The 14,406-nt window shown below is 38.8% G+C and overlaps 1 protein-coding gene across 1 annotated transcript in view; it reads left to right on the top strand.

Moving 5' to 3' along the window:
* LOC106882818 (xylosyltransferase 2) overlaps nucleotides 1-14,406 on the top strand; it is a 249,306-nt gene that overhangs the window by 210,719 nt on the left and 24,181 nt on the right. Inside the window, exons 3-4 of the mRNA XM_052973936.1 lie at nucleotides 6,160-6,288; nucleotides 7,845-8,012. Of these exons, the coding sequence (XP_052829896.1) occupies nucleotides 6,160-6,288; nucleotides 7,845-8,012 (297 nt within the window). The remainder of the gene's footprint in view (nucleotides 1-6,159; nucleotides 6,289-7,844; nucleotides 8,013-14,406) is intronic.

Genomic DNA, 14,406 nt, shown 5'->3' with positions numbered 1-14,406 from the left:
AGTTTTGTTACTAACCGTTACAAAATGTATTTCATGATAAAATTATTTTAGTATTTTCTACCTTGTCTTATTTTTCTTGTACATATCAACTCGTGTGTTACTTTTCAACCTTCTATATATATATCATCATCATCATCATTTAACATCCGCTTTCCATGCTAGCATGGGTTGGACGATTTGACTGGGGACTGGCAAACCAGATGGCTACACCAGACTCCAATCTGATCTGATAGAGTTTCTACAGCTGGATGCCCTTCCTAATGCCAACCACTCCGAGAGTGTAGTTGGTGCTTTTTACGTGCCACCGGCACGAAGGCCAGTCAGGCGGTACTGGCAACGGCCATGCTAAAAATGGTGTACTTTACGTGTCACCTGCACAGGAGCCAGTCCAGCAGAACTGGCAACAACCTCATATATGTATATGCCTGTGTGTCTCTTTGTTCCCCCTACCATCACTTGACAGCCGATGTTGGTGTGTTTACATCCCCATAACTTAGTGGTTTAGCAAAAGAGACCAAAAGTATAAGTACTAGGCTTACAAAGAAAATGTCCTGGGGACTATTCATTTGACTTAAAGTGGGGCTCCAGCATGGCCACAGTCAAATGGCAAACAAGTAAAAGAATAAAAGAATACATACATACACAAATTTCTATATTCAGGGTGGATTCTGAAAAGCTCCTGACTTTGAGTAAAAGAAAATAAGGAGGATCAGTTAATTATGATTTTATTGAACATATTCCCCTCTCAGGTTCACACACTTATTGCAGCAGCCCTTCAGTTTTTCTAATCTCTGTAAAAGCAATTGGAAGGTTGGATCTCCAATCAGGCCTTTCGTGAAACCCTTAAAGCCAGGAACTTTTCAGCACTCCTTCGTATAGGTGTAATAAATATATAGATAGATACATGATTTCTATATATGTATATATATATGTGTGTGTGTGTGTGTAAGCAAATGCATATGTATGCATATGTTATAAAAAAAAATCAAATAAAGATGAAAGTAAAAAAAAAGAAAGCAATAAAATGGTTTCTCAAATAATAGATCTACTTGATAAAATAAGTTCTGCTGGGTTTCTTTTCTAATTTTTCTCTTGCTCCTGGGGTTTGCACATGGGGGTGTGTAAGTGATAAACGCAAATGTGTAGAGACATGTATTTGAGTGCTGATGCACCAAACACATATACAAACACACACACATACACACGCACACACTCACCAACCAATTAGCAGAGCCACTATTTTCTCTGGCAGCCATTTCTTCATCACCTGAAGTGAATGGAATCTGTAAACACAAACAACCAAAGTAAAACTAAACAATCTGCCTTATATACTTTAAATTGGGATGATAACTACACCTATTATTATCATTAGTATGGTTATTACTATTGTTGTTGTTGTTATAGTTGTTTTTCTCTTCTGCTTTCTTCTTCATCTCATGTCTTCTACTCTTTCTTATTTATCTTCTCTTTGCCTTTTCCTCTTTCTTCTCTGTTTTCTACTCTTCTTCCCCTTCCTCGTTCTTCTTCTCCCCCTCCTTCTTCTTCTTCTTCATCACCGCCACCATTATCCCTACCAGCACCACTGTCATGGAAAAGGTTGCTCACGCATGCATTTATGCATCAAAAGGAAAGTGCATTGCAGCACCTGTTTCAGCTAAATTATGTCCTGGGTTCAAATCCCACTCAGGTTAACTTTGCCTTTCATCTTTTCCTGGGTCAATTCAGAAAAATATCATTCTAAGTGTAAAGGTACATGGTCTAGTGGTCACTGTGTTGCATTCATGATCACTAGATCATGAATTCAATTCCCTGACTGGGCAATACATTGTGTTCTTGAGCAAAACACTTCATTCCACATTGCTCCAGTCCACTCAGACTAAGCCTTCTGATCAGGAAAAATGCTGGCCTGCTTTCCTAGCCAAGTTGGGTGACATTTTTTGAAGGCTATAAACAATGCAAAGCAAATTGTGACCAGTAATTACCTTTTGAGCGTTGGGCCTCATGGAAGCAAAGTGGTTGAGTTCCTTTCGAGTGTTGGGCCTCACGGAGGCAATGACCGAGACCTTTGGCACTATGTCATGCTTGAGAAGAAGACCCCTCAAACGGAGCAAAATTGCAGTCATGGCAGATACTGGTGTCACACAAATGGCACCCGTGCCAGTGGCACTTAAAAGCACCCATTATGATCTCAGAGTGGTTGGCGTTAGGAAAGGCATCCAGCCGTAGAAGACCATGCCAAATCAGACTGGAGTCTAGTGCAGCTTACCAGCCCTAGTCGAACCATCCAACCCATACCAGCATGGACAACAGACGCTAAATGATGATGATGATGATAGTCTTGTTGATCACATGACCAGTCGACTTTGCCGTTCATCCTTTTGGAGTCAATAAAATAAGTACTAGTTGATCACTGCAGTTGGTGTAATGGACTTACTCCCCTCCCCTGAAACTGCTGGCCTTGTGCCAAAATTTGAATCCATTTTTATTATTATTATTATTATTATTATTACCTCCACCTTTGCTAAGATGGAGGTATTGTTTACAGTCATGTTTGTTTGTTTGTTTGTTTGATTGTCTGTGGATAAGATATTTCAGGAACTGCAGGATGGATTCAGATGAAACTTTCGGGGATGTTTGGCCCCATGACTGGCACAAACTGATTAGATATTGGGATTGATCCGGTACCAGAGAAGGATCCTGGATTATTTTTCCTGTTTTTTTTACTTAATTTTTGAGAGCAGCAGTAGTAGTGGTAGTGGTAGTAGTAGTGGTAGTGGTAGTAGTATTTTTGAAATATTTATTGTTGTTTCAAATTGTTGTTATTGTTTACATTTTCCATATTTGATGTTAAGCTTCATCTTTCATTTGTAATCCTTCTGTCTAATGCCACCCCTCTCCCCACCCCTACCCCATCTTTCACCCTAGTGGCAATGAATGAAGTCATTGTTTGTTGTTGTTGTTGTTGCATTTATTGGAGTGATAGAGAGGCAGAAACTGCAGAACCTCATCATTATCATCATCGTCGTCGTCATTACCACCATAATCATCATCACTGTTATCATCATCATCACCATGACCACCACCAGCACCTCCCCATCATAATCATCAGCCTTATCATCATTATTGCAATGACCACCAGCATTATTACTATAACCATCATCATCATCATCACTGCAATGACCACCACCACCACCACCACTATCATCACCATCATCATCATCACTATGTACTACCATCACCAGAACTGCCAACTTAACCATCATCACTTCTTCCATCATCATCAGCTTACTCTGTAAATCTACACTACACTCTTACACTGTTCTAGATAGATATGACAATATCTAAAACAAACAGTGAACACTATCTGTAAAGCTGGTAAAGTAGTTCGTTAATGGTGGCGGTGGTGGTGATGGTGGCTGCAACAGCAGATCAGAGCGGAAATAAAACCAAGGGAGATGCTTGCAGAGTGACTAAATAAATGGTTTTACCGTCTGTAACAAAGGCCATGTTACCTCAAAGTGTTAAGCTGTCTTCTTGATCTAACATTACATATTGTGTTATTACACCTTGTTAACGTCTGAAGACGGTGATACCTTGATGTTTCAGAACGTTGATTACTACAGCATGGGCCTCAAGCATTAATGGCAATAACAGCAGATAAAGCAGCCAGCATAACAACAATAGCAATAGACATGACAACAATAACTATAGATATAATATGTATAACAATTGCAACAGACTTAACAACAATTGCAGCAGATGTGACAATAGCAACAGAGCATAGCAATAGCAACATGCCTGGCAAAATAAGCAGCAGATATAACAACATTAGCAAAAGATTGACAACAATTGCAACAGATTTAACAACCACAGCAACAGACAGAGCAACAAGCATAACAATAGCAACATGCCTAGCAAAATTAGCAAAAGATATGACGATGGCTGCAGCAGACTTAGCAACAATAGCACCAGGCTTAATAGCAACTGCAATGGACATAACTATAGCAATTTTAACAAACATGACAATAGCAAGAGGCATAGCAATATGCAAGAATTAGCAGCAGATATAACAACATTAGCAAAAGATATGATGTTGATTGCAACAGACTCAACGACAATAGTACCAGGCATGATAGTAATTGCAGTGGACATAACAACTATAACAATTGCAACAAACATGACAATAGCAACATGCATAGCAACATTTGTTCGGGAGGTCAACAGAGGCCCTGAACAAGATTGGTCTTCAAGTGACAAGTGACCATTCCTAAAGTATGAAAACCACTCATAAACTTGTGTTTTGCTCATGGCAGCGCCCTTGTAAGCTGTAAGAAGCACGACAACTGTTTCGGCTGCCATTTACCCCAGCAGAGTTTCACAGGAGCATGCTATTCCTTCGTTTCAACCATCGCAAAACATCAATGAAGAGGGGAGAAGCACTGCAAAGCAAAGATGCACCACGTGACAGTAGGACTACACTCGACAACACCAGTTGGCATACTGATGCTTGAGGGTCACATCAAGTGGTTTCTAACGGTGGAATCCTGAACTACAATGATCATTTCTGATTACTTTTTGGTACCCCTACACACACATACACACACACTTCAATAAACTATGTTCATTGAAACAGCATTTTTATCTCATGACTCAAATTTCACTCCTTGCAATTTTCAGGCAAAAGCATGTGTGTTTGTGTTTGTGTGTGTGTGAGAGAGAGAGAGAAAGAGTTGTATAATTTAAAATTTATTTTTCTTTCATAATCAGCTCTGCTTGTGAAACAGAGTTTTTTTTCTCTTTATGGGTTCTGGTACAGATCTGCATTTTGTGTGTGTGTGTGTGTGTGTGTGTGTGTGTTTATGTATGTGTATTTTTGCAATGGAATTTTGGTATACTTCTATAGAAAACTGTAACCTTTATGTGCCCAACTCTATTTAGCGGTGTTGGTGTGTGTGTGTGTGTGTGTATAAGATGCAGCTGTCATTAGCTAGATGGAGGTGGGAGGCCGGGTAAGTCCATCACTGAGCTACATTCCGTGTGGCAGGGTTCATTTGGTGTGGAGGGAATGAACTGATGGTGGTGGTGGTGGTGGTGGTGGTGGCAGCAGTGGGGATGGTGACGGCGGCAGTAGTGGTGGTGGCAGTGGTGATAAGGAAAATAAGTATTTTATCTCTGGAGAATTAAAGAAATTCTGGTTGATGTATGGAGTGGATAGGGTGCAGCTGTGTGGGTAGCAGCTCTTGTTGTTGTTTTGCCCCAGGTCACCCTGATCAAGCACACTTAGTAGTAGTAGTAGCAGCAGCAGCAGTAGTAGCAGCAGCGATGGTGTTAGTTGTTATAGAGGTGGTAGTAGTGGTGGTGTGTAAGCCAGAGGAGAGAGTATCATTTACCCTGTAAATTTTATAAGATTCTTTATGTGAAAGCTTGCCTTGCTAGAAATAGCAGGCATTAGATTTTATGTCCTTAGTTCCCCAGACATAGGAAACAAATGTCTATCTATGTGTCTGTCTCTCTTTCTCTCTCTCTCTCTCTCTCTGTATCTGTCTATCTATCTATCTGTCTGTCTATCTACCTTTCTATCCAGGACCAGGAAGTAACAGAGATAATTTAACACTTAGATGCAGTGTACTCAATACTGGCTTTGTGGAGTTAACATTAATGACATATCGTACATAATAAGCAGCAGTCTGAAAATATCATTACACATTAGGTCAGGGGTTGAGGAACTTTTTTAACCAATTACCCCACAATATATTTATTTGTGCTGACATTACATGCTTCATTTGAAAGGAAGTAAATCATAGATTCTTTGAATTCAAAAGGTTTACTGAATCTATTTACACATCCATTACATTGGACAGGAGCAGTGTTGCCAGAAGAAAAATGTCTGTCGTAACAAGGAACACATTTTTTTATGTAATTTCACTTATGTCAAATGAGTGCTCATTACCCCCAAGAATTTGTTCAACTAAAACCCTTTAAGGCAGTGCTCTAGCATGGCCACAGTCAAATGACTGAAACAAGTAAAAGAATAACAGAGTATATAAAATAAGTTTGAATTTATATGTCTGACTGTATGCTTGTGTGTGTGTGTACCAACTGGATCAACTCCATATTATCATTAATCATGTGCTGATAATTTTTCTTCATCTGTTTCAGGTAATGACACAGGAATGTACTTTGGATGTTTCCGGGACTCCCGTGCCAAAAGGGAGCTGGGAGGGCATCATAAGGATTTCCCAGAAACCAACTCACCCTCTGTGTGCATTGCTCACTGCTTACAAGCTGGTAAATATGAAAATCCATTCTTCTTCTATATGACTCTAATAACTTCTACTCATTACTGCAGAGGCACATGGCTTAGTGGTTAGAGTGTTTTGACATTGTGTGATAGTTGTATATGAGTCTCACTGTCATACAAGCAGTGTCCCTTTTTTGCCAATCTGTGAAAACATGTCTGACCATGGAAAATATTACCTTGCTTTAAAACGATTGAGGTTGGCAACAGCAAGGGCATCCAGCCACAGAAAATCTACCACAATAGATTCCATTAAACCAACACATACAAGCATGGAAAAAATTAGACATTAAGACAATGACTTTCTTTGAACTAGCTGCAAAATGCATTCAAAAAATTACAATTAGCTTTCTGACAAGAAATCTATACTTTTATGACAATGCTTGTCATTGAGTAAATCGATTTTCTAATAAAATATGAAATATCCCATACCAAATCATGTGACAGGTCATAACACCATATGATCATCTCTTCTTTCCCAACCCCACCACACACGTATTCTTCATCCTCTTCTGTTTCAGGATTAACTTCATCGCCTCTTTTTGTTACTAAGTTTTCATTGTTTTTCGTCAGACGATCTATCTTTTACATGATTGGACTGTGGTCATGCTGGGAATGGGGGTGAAGGCACAGTGCCACGTTAAAAGCACTCAGTACACTCTGTAAAGTGGTTGGCGTTAGGAAGGGCGTCCGGCAGTAGAAACCATGCAAGAACAGACAAGATGAAGCCCAAGCAGCTCCTGGCCATAAAAAGCATTGGTGTATTTGTCATGTTAAAAGCACCCAGTACACACTATAGAGTAGTTGGCATTAGGGTTTGTAGCTGTAGAAACCAAGCCAAAACAGATTATGGAGCCTGGTGCAAGTGCAGACCCTGGCCTTGTCAGCTCCTGTCAAGCCATCCACCTGTGTCAGCATGGAAAACGGATGTTAAATGATAATGATGATAATATTCAACAGGCTTCTTTCAAGTTTCCATTTCTCAAATCCACTTGCAAGACTTTGATCTCCACTAAGCTATAGTAGAAGACAGCTGCTCAAGGGACTGAACCCATAACCATGTGGTTAGGCAGTAAACTTGTTAATATCACACAGCCATGCTTTCTTTATATCTTTCTCTGCTTTTCTTCTGCACTTCCATCACTAATCAGAAGATTATGGTAAACTTTTGGAAATGACTTGATTTAAATCAAAGTTGAATCTAAGATGTGTATAACTAGCAGGTGGTATGATAGCATCAGAGATTAATGAAATAACAGACATCTCAGCGTACATAATAACACTGTTTCACAGCTGTGAATGGATGAAGGTTTCATGACTCTTTAGTGTTCAGATTACTCTGTCAAATGTTATGCTTATTTATTCATATTGTTTCGAATTAAGACTCTTGCCTCTCACAATATAGAAACATTTCTCATGGCACCAGCAGATGAAATGGTAAAAGCATTGCTCTGGAGTTGGTTAAGGCCATGCTGGAGCACATACTGATCACAAAAACCTAAAAATCCCAAAATAACTTAATTCTTTGATGCTTTATTTGTTTCAGGTTTTCAATATGCTGGAGTACAGTATACGAAAGAATGCTGGTGTGGGGACGAATATGGCAAATATGGTCTCTTAGCAGATATTCATTGTTCAAATCACTGTCCACAAAACAGCACGGAAACATGTGGGGGTTTCCTTGCCATGAGGGTGTTTAGCACCGGACTTGGAGGTAAGTTGGCACAAACTGTTTGCTTATCTCCTCCTTTTCTTCTTCTTCTTATTATTATTATTATCATCATCATTATTATTATTATTATTATTATTAAGGCGATGAGCTGGCAGGATGGTTAGCATGCCAGGCAATATGCTTAGCATGCGTTTCGTCCGTCTTTACATTCTGAATTCAAATTTTGCCGAGGTCAACTTTGCCTTTTATCTTACTAGGGTCGATGTAATAAACTTATCCCCTTCCCTGAAATTGCGGGCTTTGTGCCAAAATTTGAAACCATTATTATTATTATTAGTAGTAGTAGTAGTAGTAGTAGTAGTATTTAATGTGGCGAGTTGAGTTGGCAGAAACGTTAGCATGCCAGGCAAAATGCTTAGCAGTATTTCATCTGCCTTTACGTTCTGAGTTCAAATTCTGCCAAGGTCAACGTTGCCTTTCATCTTTTTAGGGTCGATAAATTTAGTACCAGTTGCATACTGGGGTCGATCTAATCGACTGGTCCCCTACCTCCAAATTTCAGGCCTTGTGCCTATAGTAGAAAGGATTATCATTATTATTAAGGCAGTGAGCTGGCAGAATTGTTAGCACGCCAAGCGAAATGTTTAGCAACATTTTACCCCTTTATGTATTCAGAGTTCAAATTCCACTAAAGTTGACTCTGCCTTCCATCCTTTCAAGGTCAATGAAATAAGTACCAGTTACACTCTGGGGTCAATGTAATCACCTTACCCTCTCCTCTCAAAATTGGAAGTACAGCATGTAATATGTATACAATGCCTTACAGTGCTATATTTGGCATGTTCTTGTGTAAATGCATAATTTTTCTTGGTTTGATTAGGATTTTATTTTTGCATTTTCGTCTTAAATCATTGGGATTGTTTTTCTGTTTTCAATCCCCAAATTCTGGTTATCTCTGTTTCCAGATCTTTATATCTAAAAAAATCTTTCCATTTTGTTTAAAGCTATATTATTGTATGTTGGGCCTGATACTCCAATTATGATGCGCTTCTGTTGGTTTCTGACAATTATATTTGATTGATTTGACTTGACTTCATAGGTATGAATTGGTATATTCTAGATCAAGGGTTGTCAACCAGGGTCCCCATGGCCCCTGGGAGTTCACATAACATTTTTTTGTTGCTAAAATTTCTGTGTAAAATATTGGTTATGTTTCTAAAATACACAAAATATTTTAACAATTTTTTAAATACAATTCCCAATAGTATTTAATTATATAAATACTATAGGACTTTTTTTGAACATGAAATAGTTTTGAGGGTCCAGTCAAGTAAAATAGGAATCAAAAGGGTCCATAGGCAGAAAATGGTTGAGAGCCATTGTCCTTGAGCATAGTCCCTTTGACATTTTCTGAGATCTTGTTTGTATCATCTATTTTCTGACAGCTTTTCATAATCCTGGCCCAATTTCCAGTGTATTAAAGCACTAAATTTGTTATGTGTGTATGTATAATTTCCTTCATTACTAATGCAGATAGAATATTGGTGCCTTCTACCTTACTCTTTTAGTATTGTTTTAAGTACTAAATTAATACATTTATAATATTCTTTCCTAACCTTGTCTTTCATTTGTGCGTATTTTACTTTGTCTAGGTCATTAATTCTGTGTTTTATCTAATTCATTTATCTCTGCTCCATTACATGAATGTTCTTTATTTTCTTTTCTTCACGGTTAACTTGTCAAATTGTAATAATCTGAATCTCGTTTCTATTCTTCTAGTAACTCTGTGCACAATCAGCAGCAGTGTTTCTAGTTGTTTATCATCTGCAGAGTACAACTTGGAGGTCACCAATATACAATAATTTACTTCATATAACATTTATGTTTCTACTAAAGGTGTTAATGAGGCAGAAAAAAAAAGCGGAGAGCGGAATCCTCTTGCAACAGTTCTCTTTTAATACAGACGGTGTTAACTTTAAATCCTTCTTTAGTATGTATCTGTAGAATCCTTTGCCATTTAGTAGTGTTCTTGTTTATTATTTGTGCTCACTTACTTATGATTTATGTTCCCAGATCCATGTGTGGGTATCACTATCAAAAACCTTTCTGCAAATCAATCCATGCTCAGACCTCCTTTTCTCCTCTTACAGTCTTTTGTTATCATTTTATTGGCCAGCAATTGCTCTTTGCACCATTAGCATTCCTTTTGGTCTTCTGGAAATAAACTGTCTCTATTTTCTCCTATTTTTTTACCAAGATATTTTTTACATTTATCTTCTGCAATATTATTGCAACTAAGGCTTTGTAAGCTGTTAGAAAGCTGGTTATGGGTCTGTAGGTTTTGAGGTTGGACGTTTCTTTAGTCTTGAGGGTTAAAACGGTTTTCCTTTCAATGGGAACCAGTCATCTGCTGTTTTTGATTCTTTTTTCTGTTATTAAATATCTTTGCTTGCAATTCTATGAATGCTTGTTAAAAGATGTCAACTAGAAAGTTTAGAGATTTTTTTTTTTTCATTTCTCTTGTGCTTCCTATTTTTCATTTTTGTCACCTCTGGGCTTCTACTGCTGCTGCTACTACTTTACTACTACTACTACCACCACCACCACCACTACTACTATGACAGTCTAGATGGAATGGTGGTGATGTAGGGGGTGGAGGTGGAATTGTCAGAGCATCAGAGGATATTTTGTTTGATTTGTATCCTTTCTGGTTTTTATATTATCAGGGTTCAAATTCCTTTCATCTTGGGAGTCAATTCCTGCTGGTGGCTAGGGCTAATCACTTGACCATAATAGCTATAATGGGAGGAGGTGGAAGGGGAGAAGGAGGGGGAGGGGAGGAGAATTTTAACCATCTCCAACTGCAATCAAATGATGATGATTAATGCTTCAGTATACTTTCATTTGTTCTGTTCCGTTTCGTTTTTATCTTGTTTCTTATCTCTTAACTGTTTCAACCATTGGAAATGCAGCCATGCTGGAGCACCACCTTGAAGGGTTTCAGTCAAACAAATCGAAACTAGTACTTATTTTTTAAAGTTCGGTACTTATTGTATTGGTCCCACTTTTGCTGAACTGCTAAGTTGCAGGGCTATAAACAAACCAACACCAGTAGTCAAATGATGAGGTACAAAGGCACACACACACACACATATAACAGGCTTCCACTCAGTTTCCATCTACTATATTTGCTCTCAAGGAATTGGTCAAGTCAGGTGCATTGTGACCAGTGATATATAACAACCAATAACATGTCGATCATGTAATCACGGGATAGATAGATAGATAGATAGACATATGCAAAGAAATGTTGTAAAATTGATATCATTTCTTTTTCTCTTACATATCTTATTACTTTTCCTTCTCTGTAATAAAAGGAATAATGCAGCACATTAGAACCTCTTCCTGTCCTTTCATTTGGCATATTTATTTTCTTTGTACACATTCTTTGATTGAGATCCTTCTCATTTTAATTGTGTGCTTTTTATGTACGTAGATCTTCATGCTTACACACAACAAATCATTGCTCTATTGTGGATTGATTAACCATAACATCTATTAGATAGACAGACAGACAGACAGAAAGCAGATAGATACATACATACATACATACATACATACATACATACATAGATAGATAGATACATAGATAGATACATAGATAGATAGATAGATAGATACATAGACAGATAGATAGATAGACAGACAGATACATACATATATATATATGCATACACTCTCACACACACATACATACTTTCAAACCATCTAACCCATGCCAGCATGGGAGATGGACATGTGTGATAGTACACACACACAGACACACATGCATGCATGGAGTTTCATATTTCTCTTATAACACAATATATCACTTGTGTCTTCACATACAGTTTTTTTTTTAATGTCACTGTGTAGTCTTTGTCTAAAATCTGTGGACTGAAAATACCCTCCCTCATCCACACCTCCACTCTATCCTACCTAAAAAGCCTGAGGTCACTGAACCAAACAAAATCTCCTTCCTTTCCCTTTTTCTAGGCCCTAACATCTTTGAAAACACTCGCCTCTCATTCACTCGACTATAACTATGGTTCTGTAGTTGAAAAGTCTGCTTTCCAACCACATGGTTCCAGGTTCAGTTCCACTGCACAACACCTTAAGCAAGTGTCTTCTGTTATAAACCTGGACTGACATGCGTTTGGTAGATGGAAACTGAAAGAAGCCTGTTGAGTGTGTGTGTCTATATATACATATATATGTAGAGAGAGAGAGAGAGGGAGAGAGAAGTAATAGTTGATAATTTCCAATCCTTAGGTGATCAAGTTAGTAGTGGAGGTGGTGGTTCTGAAAGCATAAGCTGATAAAATAAAAATAGCCTGGGCAAAGTTCAGAGAGCTATTACTTCTGTTAGTAACAAAGGGCCTCTCCTTCAGAGTGAAAGGCAGATTGTACAATGCCTGTGTATGGACAGTTATGCTACAGAGCAGTGAGACATGGGCTGTGAACACTGAGGATATGCAAAGACTTGAAAGGAATGAAGCCAGTATGCTTCGCTGGGTGGGTAACGTCAGTGTGCATATATGACTGAGTGTAAGTGATTTGAGAGAAAAACTGGATATCTGTAGCATCAGATGTGGTGTGCAAGAGAGAAGGGTGTGCTGGTATGGTCATGTAATGCAAATGAAGGAGGGCAGTTGCAATCAAGAGGTGATAATCTCTAATTATAGAGGGAACATGTGGAAGGGGTAGACCCAGGAAGACTAAGTGGTGTGAAAGGATCTACAGACGTTGGGACGCACAGAGGGGATGACAAGGGACTGAGACTCCTGGAAGTGTGCTGTGCTTGAAAAGACACGTCAAGCAAAGTAAAAGCATGGTTGCCCTTACATACAGGTTTGTCCCCTGCAACCCTCTCCAGCTGAGCATCCCTAATCTTGCAGACTCGTAGGTGCCGGTGCCACATAAAAAGCACCCATCCCGGTGCTGTGTGAAAGCACCCATTACACTCTATAAAGTGGTTGGCATTAGAAAGAGCATCCAGCCATAGAAACTATTCCAAAACAATCAGGGAGCCTGAACAGCCCCTCAGCTGGTCAGCTCCTGTCAAACCATCCAACCCATGCCAACATGAAAAACGGTATTTAAATGATGATGAAGATATATATATATATATATATATATATATATATATATATATATATATATATATATATATATAGTGGATGGGACAGAGGGATTACAGTGTTGTTGTTTAACCCCAGGCTTGCCCTGGTGTCACAATAAGGACCAATCCATTTTGTTGTTGTTTTGTCCTTTTTCACGTTATAGAAAAATGGACGTTAAACGAGAATGATGACAAAAATCTTTTCTACTATAAGCACAAGACCTGAAATTCTGGGGAAGGAGAAGGGCCAGTTGATTAGATCGACCTCCAGTACACAACCGGTACTTAATTTATCAACCCCAAAAGGATAAATGGCAAAGTTGACCTCGGCGAAATTTGAACTCAGAACGTAGCGATGGGCGATATACCGCTAAGCATTACGTCCAGCGTGCTAACGATTCTGCCAGCTCGCCACCTTAGGATGCTGACAATAATGACATATTTGTCTAATGTATCCATCGTTTTTTTTTTTCCTGTTCATGACAGTATCATGTCTTATCTGATGTGCTCTTATTTCTAGCATATCAACCAACTTTCCTTGTTAGTTCACGATGACATTGATAATAAATCATTATTAGCAATTTATCATTAGTGTTAGTGGTGATGGTTGCGGTGTGGATTATTATAAGGATTAACTTAATTCTATGAAGGCGGTGGTGGTAATGGCAGCGGAGTAGTTAGTAGTAGTAGTATAAAGTTTACTATTAGTGGTGATGATAGTGAAGAGAATGGGGATTATTGGCAGCAGTGATGATGATGATGATGGTTATGATTACAATGAGGATTATCATGCTGATGGTGGTGATGATGATGATGACTATCATGATGAGGATGATTACGATGTTGATGGTTATGATGATGTTGATGAGGATGAGGATGATAATGATGGCTATCACGATGGCGATGACACGCCCCCTCCCCCCCAGCAAACTTCACCCTCTGTAAAACAAGACCTCTGTTTTTCTCTGTAACATCTATAACAACAGATCTATTTTCTTTCCAAGACCACCTACCTCCACCACCACCACTACCATCACACTGACCCTCCACCAACACCCTCATTCAACTGCTGCCACCACCACCACCACCACCCTCTCTCTAAGATACAATGCAAAGTTATTTATCTTTCTCTCGCTGTTCATAAGGGACATGTCCACATGTATTTGCTAGGGTCACCCTAACTCACACACACCCTGCACACTGCCACACACACACACACACACACACACACACACCACTTCTCTTCTAAGAACAGTGACATTGTTTCTGATGGCC

Source organism: Octopus bimaculoides, chromosome 17 (genome assembly GCF_001194135.2).
Source record: "Octopus bimaculoides isolate UCB-OBI-ISO-001 chromosome 17, ASM119413v2, whole genome shotgun sequence".
NCBI lineage: Eukaryota > Metazoa > Mollusca > Cephalopoda > Octopoda > Octopodidae > Octopus > Octopus bimaculoides.
This window is presented reverse-complemented; position numbering and strand designations above follow the sequence as displayed.